The sequence below is a fragment of the Barbus barbus genome (genome assembly GCF_936440315.1).
Source record: "Barbus barbus genome assembly, chromosome: 28".
Taxonomy (NCBI): Eukaryota; Metazoa; Chordata; class Actinopteri; order Cypriniformes; family Cyprinidae; genus Barbus; species Barbus barbus.
In genome coordinates, this window is record NC_136756.1 from 23,135,466 (window position 1) to 23,151,616 (window position 16,151).

The 16,151-nt window shown below is 38.1% G+C and overlaps 1 protein-coding gene across 1 annotated transcript in view; it reads right to left on the reverse strand.

The window, feature by feature from the left end:
* LOC306847872 (voltage-dependent R-type calcium channel subunit alpha-1E-like) overlaps positions 1 to 16,151 on the reverse strand; it is a gene marked incomplete at both ends in the record, with an annotated part of 108,314 nt that overhangs the window by 58,083 nt on the left and 34,080 nt on the right. The window contains 2 exons of the mRNA XM_079382090.1: positions 12,762 to 12,901; positions 13,529 to 13,634. Of these exons, the coding sequence (XP_079238216.1) occupies positions 12,762 to 12,901; positions 13,529 to 13,634 (246 nt within the window). The remainder of the gene's footprint in view (positions 1 to 12,761; positions 12,902 to 13,528; positions 13,635 to 16,151) is intronic.

The window sequence follows — 16,151 nt, forward strand, 5'->3', positions numbered from 1 at the left end:
AATATGTCATAAATATTACGCGGCAACAGTTTACTGTCGGGAATTTGTCGTGTCGCAGCGAGGCATCCAGTGTAGACAGCATCACTGATTATAACGAGTTTTGCTTTGTTTCACAGAACTAATCGTTGCCGTATGTATGTGTGGGGCGGAGCTATCAAAATAGGGGTGAAACCCTTTTGGGGTAGGGGCGTGTTTGTTTTGGTGATTTCAGATGTCAACACTGGCTATCAGAAATCTCTTACCATCTTTAATGAGAAGCTTGTATAAACCTGTTGTCCAACAACATGCTTTTACTCCCAAACATCAGTCGAGTGTTTGAAATAACTTGGACAGTGGATGCATAAAAGGCTTATATTTCATAAGACATAAGACATTTTACATACCTCCTGATAAAAATTAAGAAATTACTGTCAAAGATTTATATCACAACAGTATTATGATGTACAGTTATAGGCTGCCTGCATTTTAACAAGTAACCCTGCAGTTTTTATTAAAACAACAGTTTTCTATAAAATAAAATCAGTATTGTTAGTATCTTATTCATTTTTATCAAATTTTTGGCAATTTTTTATTTATTTTTTTAATCACATTTTAAATCACAAATCTCAATTTTAACCAGAAAATCGCAGTTAGATTTTTTTTCATGCAGCCCCAAGGAGTAACACGTTTCAGTGTAGTTTTTGAGTCAATGTAATGCATTTGCAAATGAAAATATTTGTGGACATCATTGCGAGTGATCTGACCGAAGCTCATAAATAGTTGTATAATACAACTATACCATGCAACAGTAATGTTCACTGTGATTGACTGATTTTCATGCCTTCAGTCAAAAAAGCAAGCACACAAAAAAAATTGTGTGCAATGACCTACACTTCAGAGACTGAACATTGTGTTTTTGTATATCTATGTTTACAAGGTGAAACAGCTACTGTTGTTTCAACAATGATTTCATTAATTTAAACCCTGGTTATAATTAATTCAACAATACATACATTCCTATGGCAACTATAATGCTAGTAAAACAGCAGAGAATTTACACAGATTATTTACCCACCTTAACAATTTCCATATACAGGTCCTTCTCAAAAAATTAGCATATTGTGATAAAGTTCATTATTTTCTGTAATGTACTGATAAACATTAGACTTTCATATATTTTAGATTCATTACAACACAACTGAAGTAGTTCAAGCCTTTTATTGTTTTAATATAGATGATTTTGGCATACAGCTCATGAAAACCCAAAATTCCTATCTCAAAAAATTAGCATATCATGAAAAGGTTCTCTAAACGAGCTATTAAACCTAATCATCTGAATCAACTAATTAACTCTAAACACCTGCAAAAGATTCCTGAGGCTTTTAAAAACTCCCAGCCTGGTTCATTACTCAAAACCGCAATCATGGGTAAGACTGCCGACCTGACTGCTGTCCAGAAGGCCATCATTGACACCCTCAAGCAAGAGGGTAAGACACAGAAAGAAATTTCTGAACGAATAGGCTGTTCCCAGAGTGCTGTATCAAGGCGCCTCAGTGGGAAGTCTGTGGGAAGGAAAAAGTGTGGCAGAAAACGCAGCACAACGAGAAGAGGTGACCGGACCCTGAGGAAGATTGTGGAGAAGGACCGATTCCAGACCTTGGGGGACCTGCGGAAGCAGTGGACTGAGTCTGGAGTAGGAACATCCAGAGCCACCGTGTACAGGCGTGTGCAGGAAATGGGCTACAGGTGCCGCATTCCCCAGGTCAAGCCACTTTTGAACCAGAAACAGCGGCAGAAGCGCCTGACCTGGGCTACAGAGAAGCAGCACTGGACTGTTGCTCAGTGGTCCAAAGTACTTTTTTCGGATGAAAGCAAATTTTGCATGTCATTCGGAAATCAAGGTGCCAGAGTCTGGAGGAAGACTGGGGAGAGGGAAATGCCAAAATGCCTGAAGTCCAGTGTCAAGTACCCACAGTCAGTGATGCTGGTGTTGGTCCACTGTGTTTTATCAAGGGCAGGGTCAATGCAGCTAGCTATCAGGAGATTTTGGAGCACTTCATGCTTCCATCTGCTGAAAAGCTTTATGGAGATGAAGATTTCATTTTTCAGCACGACCTGGCACCTGCTCACAGTGCCAAAACCACTGGTAAATGGTTTACTGACCATGGTATTACTGGGCTCAATTGGCCTGCCAACTCTCCTGACCTGAACCCCATAGAGAATCTGTGGGATATTGTGAAGAGAAAGTTGAGAGACGCAAGACCCAACACTCTGGATGAGCTTAAGGCCGCTATCGAAGCATCCTGGGCCTCCATAACACCTCAGCAGTGCCACAGGCTGATTGCCTCCATGCCACGCCGCATTGAAGCAGTCATTTCTGCAAAAGGATTCCCGACCAAGTATTGAGTGCATAACTGAACATAATTATTTGAAGGTTGACTTTTTTTGTATTAAAAACACTTTTCTTTTATTGGTCGGATGAAATATGCTAATTTTTTGAGATAGGAATTTTGGGTTTTCATGAGCTGTATGCCAAAATCATCAATATTAAAACAATAAAAGGCTTGAACTACTTCAGTTGTGTTGTAATGAATCTAAAATATATGAAAGTCTAATGTTTATCAGTACATTACAGAAAATAATGAACTTTATCACAATATGCTAATTTTTTGAGAAGGACCTGTATTGCTTATCCTGCCTGAAAAGACCCTGATCTTTACAGATACCATCCGAAGTAACAATTAATTTACATACTTTTATACTAAAAAATAATCCTGCGCAACCGATATGCTGAAAATTGGGTGATTTTATGTCAGGTCATTGATGAGGCTGTCAGTCATTGATGCCCTCTGTCGGTAGGGAATAGCAATATGGTCGCTCAAACACTTCCAGTGGCTTCACCACCTGCTGGCAGTTTAGAATGCTACGAGCAATCCAGTCATTTAGATCAGTGTCTATAATATATAATGGAATTTGGGGGAAAATCCTAGCAAAGCCAAAGAAGAACCGTTGCATGTCTCTGAGCAAAACACAGAAGTGCTTTGTGAATCAATGAATCTGCCTTTTTGTGCCCCCTTTAATTCTGATTAGATCAAGCAGTAGAGTACAATTTATCAACATACTATAGGATCCTGGAGCACCATATGGAACCAATACATCACAAGTAAGCTGCAGGGGGTGAGGTCTTTTGCTCAGACCCCCCACCTTGTCCATATACATCAATCAAGCTGACAGCTGATTGGTCCAGAGCATCTGAATGACAACTGGATGCCTGCAGTCTTTAAAGATCATCCATCTATACACCAGTTGCAGCAAAATTAATGCATATATCAGGCAAAGAGCTTGGTTAGAAAAAGCAGCTGTATAATAGAAGTTAGACTGGTCACAATTGCAAGACTGTTTCAAAACAAACAACTGCAATATATTTCCACATATTTTAATTTCATGGCACATGTGATGCACTGAGCAGACAATCTAATGGTCACAACTCAACACTACTATTTATGGGAAGTAAATGCAACAGATGGGTCATAATTTGTAGAACCATAGGAACGTTAACATATGACTGTCCACATTTTCTGAAAATTAACCTGCCTAATTGAAGATGAAGACAATGCAAAATATGCCGGTATAATGTGGTTAGATAATCATTCTGGTGGTCATTTACATCTAGAAGTGCTAAAGGTACAAAAAAGGTTGTCTAGGGTGTTTTTTTAAGGTTCAGAAATTTAATGAAATATTGTCATTAAACATATTTTTTTTTTATTATAGGCCTAAGTGTAAAACATAAAATTGTACAAAAGTGTTTGATAGCAATAAAAATTAAATAAATAAAAAATATTTTTATAGTAACAACAGTTCAGGGTTCAGGGTGACATGGAGTTTCACACTGTTCCTGTTCACTGCAGCATCTGCGTCTCATAGTCAAGACTCAAGCCTGCTGTTCTTACATCAGCAGCTGAGGTAATGATAGAGTGTGTGAACGCATTATCCAGAAGAAGCTGTATTGTGCTAGTCACGTGGCTCAGTAAAGGAGCTGCTAGCAGACAGGCACTATAATTAACACAAAACGTGTGCACATGAAACACATAAGCGTAGCTTACATGCATGTTCTCATAGGTGGTCGTATAAATGCAAGAATTGGATTAATGCATCCTAAACCCTAATGCATTAAAAAGTAGTGCTATAGGTCCCCGGATTGCAAAGCAAACATTTATATCAATAATTGATAAGCTTGCTTAATTTAACATGCCTTAAATATTACCATTTTAATAATCATGGTAAGAATACTGCCATGCTGTCTCACTACATATTCAAAATTATGTACCTTCCCATCACCAGTGAAGTACATACTTTTAGTGTGTCGCAGAAATATGGGAAAAAGGATGCAACCCATATTTCTCTCCAAGTGCAAACTAGTGTTGTCTACTAGTCCAGATGATGGTGTCTTCTATATGCTCCTCATTATGAATATATCAGCTGGGTTTCTTCCAGCAAGCATGTGACAGGTGAGCTGTGGTAAACCTAAGGCAAGCTCTTTCTCCCTGCTCTCGTGTCACCCAGCTCCCTCTATTATAGCATTGTCCCTTCGAGCCTAACGCTTCTTAAAAATAGCGTGGGTGTAAAGCCTTGCTAGAACAATGGGGGCCGTGCACGGATGACAGCTGTCTGTCCTGTCAGAGCGTGGACACCTTCCGTGGTGCGACAGGCTCCCGGCAGACGAACTCATAACTCCTGTCAGGAGGGAGAGCTCCTATATGATTCTGCCTGTTTGCCAAAAGTAGAAATTATTGAAGTCTTACGCCACGGTTTCTTTACAGTAAACAACCGCGGGGAGATGGGGAGCGCAGATTTAAACTGATCAATCAATTAATCAACAGCTGTTTATGATAATTAGGCTACCGCTGGTCTTATGTGAAGCAGACCAGGCACATAATCTCATTAGGATGTGTGTTTATATTTGTTACCTGTCACCAAGCATGAAAACCTAGCATTAATTGGACCTTAGTGTGTTTTTCCAACACTGTGATTCTGCTTTTCTAATCTAATTATAACAGGTGGATATGAATGTTGAACATAGGGTCAACAGTACAATGACGGTGGGAATTTTGATGAAATACAGAAAAGCGTGCTAATGTTAGTCATAGTCTGACCATTCGAGTTAAAATGGCATATAACAGCACCTAGCAACAAGTATGGCAGGAAATTATTAACAATTTGAATCTTCCAGCAAGCCAAATTCACACAACATGGTCTCTGCCTACTACTGTGCTTGACCCTGTTCAGGGCTCTACACTGCGACCATTTCAGTCGCATTTGTGACTGAAAACTACTGCGTGCGACTATGAAAAAATATTTAGGAGCACCAGTGCAACTGACCCGATCAGCATGACCCAACCCAGTCTGCCCTTAGTGAGCTTTAAAGGTTTCTAACGTACTTACGTGTTTTTGCAGCGTTGAGTAATGTATCACAGGCATATTCTCTCATTATAACAAAAAAAGTGTTGACAGAGTGTAAATAAGGGATTCATTGCGCAGTGTAAGGAGCTTCGTTGATTATAATGGAGTTTTGTGAGATCGCGATGAACTAAGATGAGTGACAGCTTATTATTAAGGGAGTTTTTAAATGTGATATTGATTTAACACAACAGTTCATTAAACAAGAAGTTAATATTAAGTGACTTATATTGTCTGACTACAACACTATTGCCTTATTTTGCTCTATTTCATCAATGAAAATAGTTTCAAACAAAGTCCCAGCCAAGCCGCTGTGCATCTCCATTCAAACACAGCAGTGTTTCGTTTATGAATGAACTGCGTTTTTAAACTAATCTAGTGAGTCAATGATTCAATTACCCATTCATAAAGACAGTCACGTACTTCATTCCTGGATGAATCGATGAGCCCTTCGAACTAATCAATTGAATGATTCAGTGATCAAATCAGTGACATACCGCCACCTACTGGCAGTTTTAGTTTAATTTTTAACGTATCTTTTCTGTTAATTAAATAATTTAATATTTCTACATTCAAAATTGTATATTTAAAACATTTACCTCAACAGGAATTTATTAATTTAATTGCACTCTGAGCCTCATTAAACATCTGAAAATACACCTACAAGCCACTTGTGTGTTCTTCTGTGCCACTTCTGTAGTACAAATTTATTTCTTAAATACTGATTTAATTTGATTGGTATCTTATTCTACTTCTTATTCCACTTGTTTTTATTCTGTTGTTTTATTTAGAAATTATAAAAAGCTTATAAATATATATATATATATATATATTTTTTTTTTAAATAAAAGATGACATACTTTTAATAAAGTGAGAAAAATGCCATTACAAAGGTAAAAACTAAATTACCTGTAAATCACTTTAACAGAGTCAAATATCACCTCGTAATGGGAAGGTTAATTTTTGATCAGATTCTTTGATTATTGATTTGAAGGTGCTCCTAAATTTTTGACCGTGCTCCTAAATTTTTAATTAGGAGCACAAGCTGTCAGGGTTCTGTCACTTCGGTCTAGTTTATTCATGGTTTTGTGATGGAGCCCTGACACTCCCTTCTTGTCTTGTTTTCTGGTGAGCGCATGGCTTCGAGTGTGCTCGAGCTCTCTTGTCTGCGTGCTCTGTTTCATGTTGGGGCGTGGTGTTCGGATCCCGGCACTCCTGTCTTGTTCAGACTCGGTTCTGGTTTCGTGTCGGGGTTCGGACACTCACGCTCCAGGTTTGTTCTTGCTGGGGAGCGTGCGATTTCGAGTTCGCTTGGGCCGTGCGCTCCTCTGTCCTCTGTGTGTGTGTGTGTTTTGTTTGCCTGCTTTCGTGTTTGTTTTTGTGAACACGCGGCTTATGAGTCTTCTCATTAGCTGCGTGTTCGTGTCCTGTTTTGCACATGGCTAGTGAATTGTTTTGCTGGCCATGTGCTTGTGTTTTTGTTTTGTTTGAGCACATGGCTGGTCTTGTTTAGTTCTATGTGCCATGTGCTCTCATGTCAATTGTCTTGACCCCACCCACCTTGTTTCCTAATTATTGGTTAATTTGCCCCGCCTGTTACCTCATTGCCCTCCTCATTTGCTCCCTTTATAAGCTCCTTGTGTTTGCAGTCCTGTGCCAGTTCGTCGTCGTAACTTCCCCTGTCTTGTGCTGATCCTGCCCTGCCCTGCCCTGCCCTGCCCTGCCCTGCCCTGCCCTGCCCTGCCCTGCCCTGCCCTGCCCTGTCCTGTCCTGTCCTGCCTTACCAAGCCTGCCAGCTGTCCTGTTTTTCCCCTACGGGGTAGTTTTGGTTGGTTTTGTTTATTTTTATTATTAATAAAGCCCATTCTCTGCAGTACTGAGTCCTCGCTCTATCCCTTCACTCAACCCTGACACAAGCGTTCCTAAAAAAAAAAAAAAAAGGGGAGAGCCTAAAGACTTTTATAGAGGTCAATTCAAAATGAATTCTCTTTCATTGCCTCTTTAAAAGCTCAGAGTTACAATTTTGCAACACTCAAAAATAGGCCTAAAAATTCCACTTCTTAAAAGTAATGGCTCCCTAAAAACACGTTTAATAGGGAAAAACAATAGAACCAACATCAACACTTGAACATGTGAGGGTTAAATATGTTTTAAAGTAAAAAATTACTGTTTTTAGTACTGCTGTTTGCTTTTGCACTAGAGGAATTCATAATTTTCATCATCCAAAGAAATCATGTTTACTGTCACGCACGCACGTTTTCATACAATTGGCAGCACAGACCGATGTTGGTGGATTTGATAGATGCTTATCAGGTTCTCTGAGAGAGCTCTACGTGTTTGGCAGAGCCAGAGAGACACAGATAGACCGTGCGAGGGGAGTACACCATGCCACATGCCTACAGCTTAAAGTAGGGGCGGGTGACTAGTAGACACGAGTGCTTATTAACACCATTAGGGATGAGGTCCTCTCATTCCCCAAGATTCGGGGTGCTAGATGTTGACTTGCAACCAGACCCAAGATTGCAAAGACACCATTTGCATTTAAATGACTGGAGTCCTGAGCCAGCCGATAATAGGCTTTAAGGAAGGACTGGCAACCCATTTATCCACCTACTCACAGCGACTATACAATCAGACTTCTGCACCATGCCACCATACTGCGCTAATCTGTACTTCCTGTACACAAAGCTGCTAAGACACAGTCAGGAGCAGAGGAATGATAACTAGCACAAAAACACACCCACATACACTGATAACTGTGAATGCAGCGACACTGGAAAGGACACAAGAACACATGAATTTAGTGTCAACAAATGCTTCAATGCAATGCTGAGTGTTTGGATGAACCAGGCAATACGTGCTTAAAAAACCTAAAAACTGAACCAATTTACTTTAAAGTCAGCATTAAATCAAAATTGGAAATTCTGATTTTTTGATGGAATACTGTAGTGTTTATTATAAATAATTTATCCGTGCACTTCATTATTTTTTTTAAATTCATGTGTCCTTGTAATCTTTAATCAAAAACGTTAACCCCTTCCCCTCAAAACAACTCCTCTTCTCTTCCGGTCACGAGTAATGGCGCAAGGGCGGAGCTAGTGATGTAAGGGGTAAACACTGGGATAAACGACAGGGGGAAAAGCTGAAGCTGATGCTTCACTTTATAGCACTGACACCAGTCATGAGGAAGTACGTAACCCTTAAACACTGAAAAGATATTAGGATATTACGACAACATTACTCTTAGGACATCGCAAACTAATTTGCTTCATGAATGTATGACTTAACTTGATGGAGGATGTGCTCAGTCATTCAGGCAGTCTCTCTCTCTCTCTCTCTCTCTGTTTAGACATGTTTTGTGCCATTGATCGTGGTTATCATCCCTAATAATTAAACATTTATTCATGCTTGGGTGTCAGCGTTGAATCCAGTGGCGAGAAATCCCCCACCACTATCTGAAAACTGGCATTTCATATCTGCCTCCATTTTGTTAGTAACGCCCAAACTTCCAACAATCCAATCAATTCTTGAAGGACGAAATCAAGTCCCGCCCTCTCATTTCAGATGCCGTTTCACTTGGATATATGTCACAGTAGAGAAAAAAGACAATCGCAACTTCCGTTTCATGCCGACTTTAAGACACATTCCTGGTCTTATGATGCATGACTCATCAGTCCATGTTATTTCAAATAAAAATAAAGTTTGCCTTCATGAACTGAAATGCTTTTTGTCCCGAAAGAGTAGGACAAAAGGCGTTGTGCATTTGTAATCAATTACTTGGCATGCCATTGATGAAAGCTTTTACAACAGTAAATTGTTATTTAATAATGACATAAAATTTGTAAATTGAAAATAATAACTGCAATTACCTTCAATTTTGAATGCAGTTTTTATGTAGTAACAATGATGTCATATATTTGATGAGCTTTCCACTCTCTTCCTGTCTCTCTCTCGCTCTCTCATTCTCTCTCTCTCATTCATTCTCTGTTCTTTCTTCTTGTTCTCTGTGCACATGACTTCATTAAAATCTAATGAGTGACTAAGACTCATCTGATACCACCAGATCTTATCATCTTCATTCAACTCCTAATGAGGGCGCAAGGCTTTGATGAAATACTGCCTCACCATTTCAACTAGATGGAGGAACATAGACAGGATAAGTGCAAGTAAAAGGAACAGAGAAAACTTGTGCAGATCTGGCTGCCTACATTTCATCTAAACATATGCAAAATAAATACTACTGACTTCACACTAGGGCTGGGACGATACGCTAATCTGCCGATTCAATACTATCCCGAATCTTGTGTGCCGATTCAATATTTGCGATAATTGAGTAATTGAGCGATTATATAACTATTGCAATTCGATATTACAATTTATTGTGATTTTTGCTTGCTTATTAAAGACTAGACAATGGAAAATACTTGATCATACCCTTAAAGAGACTGTATATGATGAGTCTTATAAACAAAAACAATGCATCACATCTTTCTGAACTTTTATTTCAGGAGCATACACATACACAGTGTATATTCAAAGTACCTTGAACCATGAAACTTTCAACTTAAGTACCAAAACCCTGAACTTGCACATGAATATAATTGTCAAATGTTTTACAAAATGAGTAGAAAAAATAAATAAAAGTGCTATGTTACTTTGCATACCGTTTTAGTCATGTTTAGTCATGTTTTCCCGGCAGTGTGTAAAATTCAAAGTGTTTTCACACTTGGGATTCAAAACGTGAAGGTGCAGAAAGAATTCTGGAAGAGGTTTTATCCTCTCCCTCCGCCATGGTTTTGTTTTGCGCCAGCTTGAAATGCATACGACGTCATCTAATGCAGCGGCACTGCACACGCAGACCGATCGTAGTATGACTTTATCAAAGCACCGTGAAAGCACACCATCAAAGCACATTTTAAAAAGAATTGCGATAGTTAGGTGAATGGATTCTTTCTCCCACCCCTACTTCACAGCTTTGTTCCATCAGCAAAATTATGTATTCTAGGAGTTTATCCAGCTACAGCAGGCAACACCTTGCACACAGGTCAAGTGTAGTAACGACACTCAAAGTTCAATCAATTTTAACTCTGACCTCATCAACCAAAGATTACCAGATAATCAGGAATATCATTATGTGGGTACTGCTAGTACACAAATCTAACTAGAATGCCAGAAACTGATCCTGTGCACATACAGAAACATCAATATGTACAACACAACGACAAAGACATTAAGAAATGAATCATTATCATATACACATTACACAACAGATATTCTACAGAAATTAATAAATAGTACAATCACTTTTTACATGTTTTACCACTATTCAGCAATGCTGCTACTGAATCTCATTTTAGCTTGTAGTATGAATGTGATGAGAAAAAACGACAATAAATAGACAAAATGTCTTTCTATTGCATTGTCTGCACTAGCTGCTAACAAAAAAACATGCTGTATGACCGTAATACCCAGTTAATGAACAAATGACTTTTATTTAGTGAACAAATCCAAAAAAACTCACCATCTCATAGCTTATCGATCTGAATCAGTCTAATGAATGAATGAAAAAAGTATAATTTATTTAGCATATACACTACTAAAGTTTTTAGACAGATTTTTTTAATGTAATATTTTTATTCAGCAACAATGTGTTAAATTGATCAAAGGAGATAGTAAAATCTTTGTCATTTAAAAAAATAATAATTATATTCTTTTGAATATTCTATTCATCAAAGAATCCTGAAAAATATATAGTACATTTTCCACAAAAATATTAAACAGCAAAAAGGTTTATCAACACTGATAACAGTAAGAAAATCTTTTTTCTTGTATGAAGCAACAAATCAGCATTAGAATGATTTCAGACAGATCATGTGACACTGAAGACTGGAGTAATGGCTGCTGAAATTATTATGCTTTACCATTATGTTCACTACTGTGTGTACACTTGGATGGGTTAAATGCAGAGCACAAATTCCGAGTATGGAACACCATACTTGGACACACACCACTTCCCCCTTTCCTTTACAGGAATAAATCCACTTTAAAACCTATATAACATTTTTATATTCAAAACGTTGAAATAGTATATTACTCCACAATATTACCAATATTTTTGCTTAAATAAATGGAGCCTTGGTGACCATACTTGGTGAGATACTGATCCCAAAGTTTTGTACAGTAGTGTAAGTACAGAAGGACCATGGAGCTGGGGGCAAAACCAGCATTGTGGAAACATACTGAGGACATTTCTTGATATGAGTCATATTAAAGAGTTTTTAGACTCTCAGTCATCAAATTAATTATACTTCAACCAGTCTGAACCTTATGATTACGAGACCTCAGTGCTTCTACTGTGCTGTCTCTAAAATGATTATATCTTGCTGCTGATGATTACTTCCCTTTATGATGTGTATAACCAACTTTGTCCTGACTTACAGGCACAGTGGTGTATATACAAGGGTGTTTGTGTGTGTAGTTATTGCTGTGTGTGTGTGTGTGTCAGGTGTCAGTATACATTTTACAGGCCCATGAGAAATTGAGCTTGAGAGGTTAAAGTCTTTCTCGGATTTTCTTTCTCTCTTAATCCAGACAAAGATCCAGAGCTCATCAATAATGAAAGCGAGTTGGAATCATGTACAATTCTCTAAGAAGCCCATCTCCCTTTGTACTTTAACACTATGACAGCGATTAATATTTCATATGTATCGTTACGTTGCACTGTGTATGTCTGTGTCTTCTGTGTCTTTCTTTCGCTTCTTTCTTTCTCTTTTAGATAACTGCCCTCTATGAAAAAAACTAATGAAAAACATTACGGAACTGAGCAAAATGGCCACTGCCCTTCACCCAAGCTTCTAAATTGTGGTTTACTCTGCAAATGAAAGCTGCAGCAGCTTTTCCCTTGAGGAGCGCACTTCTTGACACTTTTTTTTTTGACAGCGCTAAAGCAATATCTGTTCTTGGCGATAGAGTGTTTTCAAGGTGCTGTTCATTTTTCCACTCAGTCTGGTCTGAAAGTTAACACTCTCCCCAGATGATTCAATCAAGCAGAGTTTAATGAGGTTAAATGAGGCAAAAGTCCAGCAAATTTCAGCAAATCCACAACCTTGTGTTGTGCAACATCTTGCCAATGGAGAATGTTGCCCGCAAGGAAACATTCTCATTTTCAACAGTGCAAAATACAAGGAAACTATCAAAAGATTGAACTGACTAACTCTGATCTGTAAGCAAAGGTGGAATGAAACCATGCACTGAAATTCATAACCAGTGGTTTAAAAATCAGCAAACCCAGCGTCATTCAGAAGATAGTAGCACTTGCCACTCACCCACTAAGGACAACAATGAAGTCCATGACGTTCCAGCCGTTCCTCAGGTACGAGCCCTTGTGAAATACAAATCCCAAAGCGATGATTTTTATTCCAGCTTCAAAGCAAAACATTCCTATAAAGTAGGGCTCTGTTTTTTCCTGAAAAAAGAGAACGGATTGGGTGTAAGACAACAGAAGCCACCTATATAAAAGGGGGAAAAAAATAGAATTCAAACTTGACCTAAAAATGCCAAAAATGCCAGGTAGGGTGCTCATCAGATTTTGAATGTTCTATTCAACAAATTCATTATTAACATTTAATCATTATTAAGTTTTAATTGAGGTTTTACTTGCTGAGGTAAGAGTGCCACTACTTGCCTCTGTTTAAACAAGCAGTCCTTAGAAATATGTCAATGAAGTAAAACAGTAACGAAACACTATGTGGATGGGAATAATTAGCTTGTTGTGAGTGATTCAATGGGGGAAGAAAATAAAATATAAGGAAAAAAAGAATATGAGCGCACAAGAGAGAAGGGCTGTGCTACATTTAAAGAATAACTGTGGTGTCTAGACCGTGATCCAGAATAGTAGGTTTTCTCATTACACAAATTGCTAGAAATGCATCTATAACTAGATAACTAGGCCAAATTGATTCATTCATAATAAATGATAAAGGATAAACAATGTTTCTTACAAATTAAAAATCAGTTGAAAGAGGAGATAAGGATAACAATGCTTCATGTGTAGTTTATATATGTATATGTAAGAGTGTAGCCATGTTCTCACAAGTCTCTTTGACATGGGCGTCTTATCCTCTCCAGGCAGGTGCTGCTCCAAGGCCAGGACAATGCAGTTGGCGATAATAGTGGCCAGGATCATATATTCAAACGGAGTTGAGGAGGAATGTTAAGGAAGAGTACATACTTAAGACTGATGTTTGGTCATTGGAATGCATATTAACACAATATCACACTCTGTTACTGTGCTCACTGTGAAAAGTTAAACAGCACATACTTGAGTATACAAAAACTTTTCACTCGTCATTACTTAAGGTCTTTGCACACTGAGTCCGAAATTCTCGTCCAAAATTTTTGCACATTAAAAAATAAATATGACCTCACATTGTGTCAATCACGTTTACTCCGAAACGTGTGTGCCTCCGAAACTTTCATCTGTCATAAAAAATTCAGATCAGGTTAAATTTTTTGCGTTTTCGCTTGTGTAGCAAGCATTTTGATAGAAAAGATGACGGATACGAAAAAATGCATACGAAAATTTCGGAGTGTGCAAGGACCTTCATACTTGTCCATAAAATAAACTAAACAATTGCATTGTTTAAATCCTAATTCCTTGCTCAAGTCCTAATATTTGATTTGTGAATCTGTTTAACTTACTCATTTAAAAAGAAACAACTTGAAAGAATGATTCACTCACAAATCTGACAAACTGAACCACTATGGATTGTCTTTTTTTTTCTTCTTCTTTTTATTTTTAAATCTACACTCACTATAGAAATTTCCAAACTAATAAAATAACTTCCTAATATTTCCAGGTTTTCATGGTGCTGGGACCCCTAGAGCATGTTTCAGTGTGCATGTGTAAAATATTTGCTCTCTTTCTGGCTCACACACACACACACACACACACACACACACACACACACACACACACACACACACTCTCTTGTCAAATGAAAGAGAGCAGCAGTTGTTTTCAGGACCCCTGGTGGTTGTGAGTTCACAGTCAGCCACTGATTTGCATGTGTACAGAAAAATGTTGGATTTTGCTATGTAGGCACCTGCCAATTTCTGCCAGGGTGTGTGGGGACGAAAAAACAGTAAATAAAAGAACCCAAATCTGCTTAAGACAGAGAAGATAGAGGCAGTTCAGTACAAATAGAACAGGCAACTAGAGCACAGACCTCTGGGGAAGTGTCTCTCTCTTCTATGCCTTTCTTTCCCTCAGTTTGTGTTAATTAAATTAAGCCCAGATTTTGTTTAGTCCTTGTTCTAGTAGCATGATAGCAACACGTTGGCATTGGCATAAACAGTAAAATCAACATATGTTTTGGTAAAATAGACAGTATATGTTTAGGATATTTAAATAAAAGAATGTGATAAATACAAAGAGAAACATTTCAAAAGTAATAGTGTTCTAAAAAGGCTGTATAATCTTCAAAATGAAATCATCTTGTGCACATGCTCTGCATGGGTTTAATACATTTAATTTTACAATGTTACAATTACAATTAAAAAAGATTCTAATGCAAAAAGTGACCTTTTTCCCTACAGTATGGCTCTGACATCTCTGTGCTACAATTTGCTATGTTTTGCTATGTTTTTGGCTATAATTTTGCCATTTCTCATAGTATTTCTTTAAATACTTGTTGCTGGTAACTTAATACATATACATTATTGTAGCTTTTATAATAAGCAAAAGAGTGTGAGAGGAACATAGAGAGAATAGAGACTACAGCCATTGCAATCTGAGAAAGAGCAATAGAGAGACTATGAACGGTATCCGTGGCAACAGGCTCTCTCCTGTCTGCCATAAGTCAGTACTCAGAGTTAATATGGTCTCTGAGCCATCAGTGTTCTCTACATGCTGCTGAATGCATTCGTACAATCAATACTGACTACACAAACATCCTTTCAATGTACCCACCACGACACATGATACTCAATGTTTCTTCAAATCAGCTCTAAATAAGTTCAGGAAATTTGGCAATACCGAATAGTCCAGCCACAGGATAACAGGTATCGCCATTACCTTCAGCGACTTTATCTGCAAATTGTCTCTTTTCCAAGCTCTCTCAGTTTTTGCTGCAATATATTTCAAAATAGCAGTGCAAGTAGTGGCAGTGGAATGTGATACAGTTCGAAGTGCTTTTCAATGAGCAAAAGAATGAATAGCATTTCAATCCAATAAAAGCTTGGAGCATGAGAGAGAGAAAAAGTGATTAGGAGATATATAGAGAATAAATGCATGGAAAAATAGAGTTTCTATTTCTGCATCATCATTCTGAGAAGCCCACAGTGAACTCTCATTTGCACTCTGAGCATCAGTGTCACATGATCCTTCGGAAATCATTCTAATATGCTGATTTGATGCTCGAGAAACATTTCACAAACTTTCTTTCTTTAAAATAATAAAACTATCTTTAGAATAATAAGACCAGGCACTGTAAGACCAGGAACATGATTTAGGAAAGCAAACAGGATTCATTTGATTTGACTTTAAAACTCTCATTCATAATGTGGTTTTCTGAACCTGATTAAGGCAAATAAAGAGATCCTTAACACCTCCCACCGCATCCTCTGTTTCTCCCTCTCCTGTTCACTGGAGGGAGGCCTAGGGCTGATTGACAGGATCAATTATTGAGTAAACATGGGCACAGTGGGGTACTTCC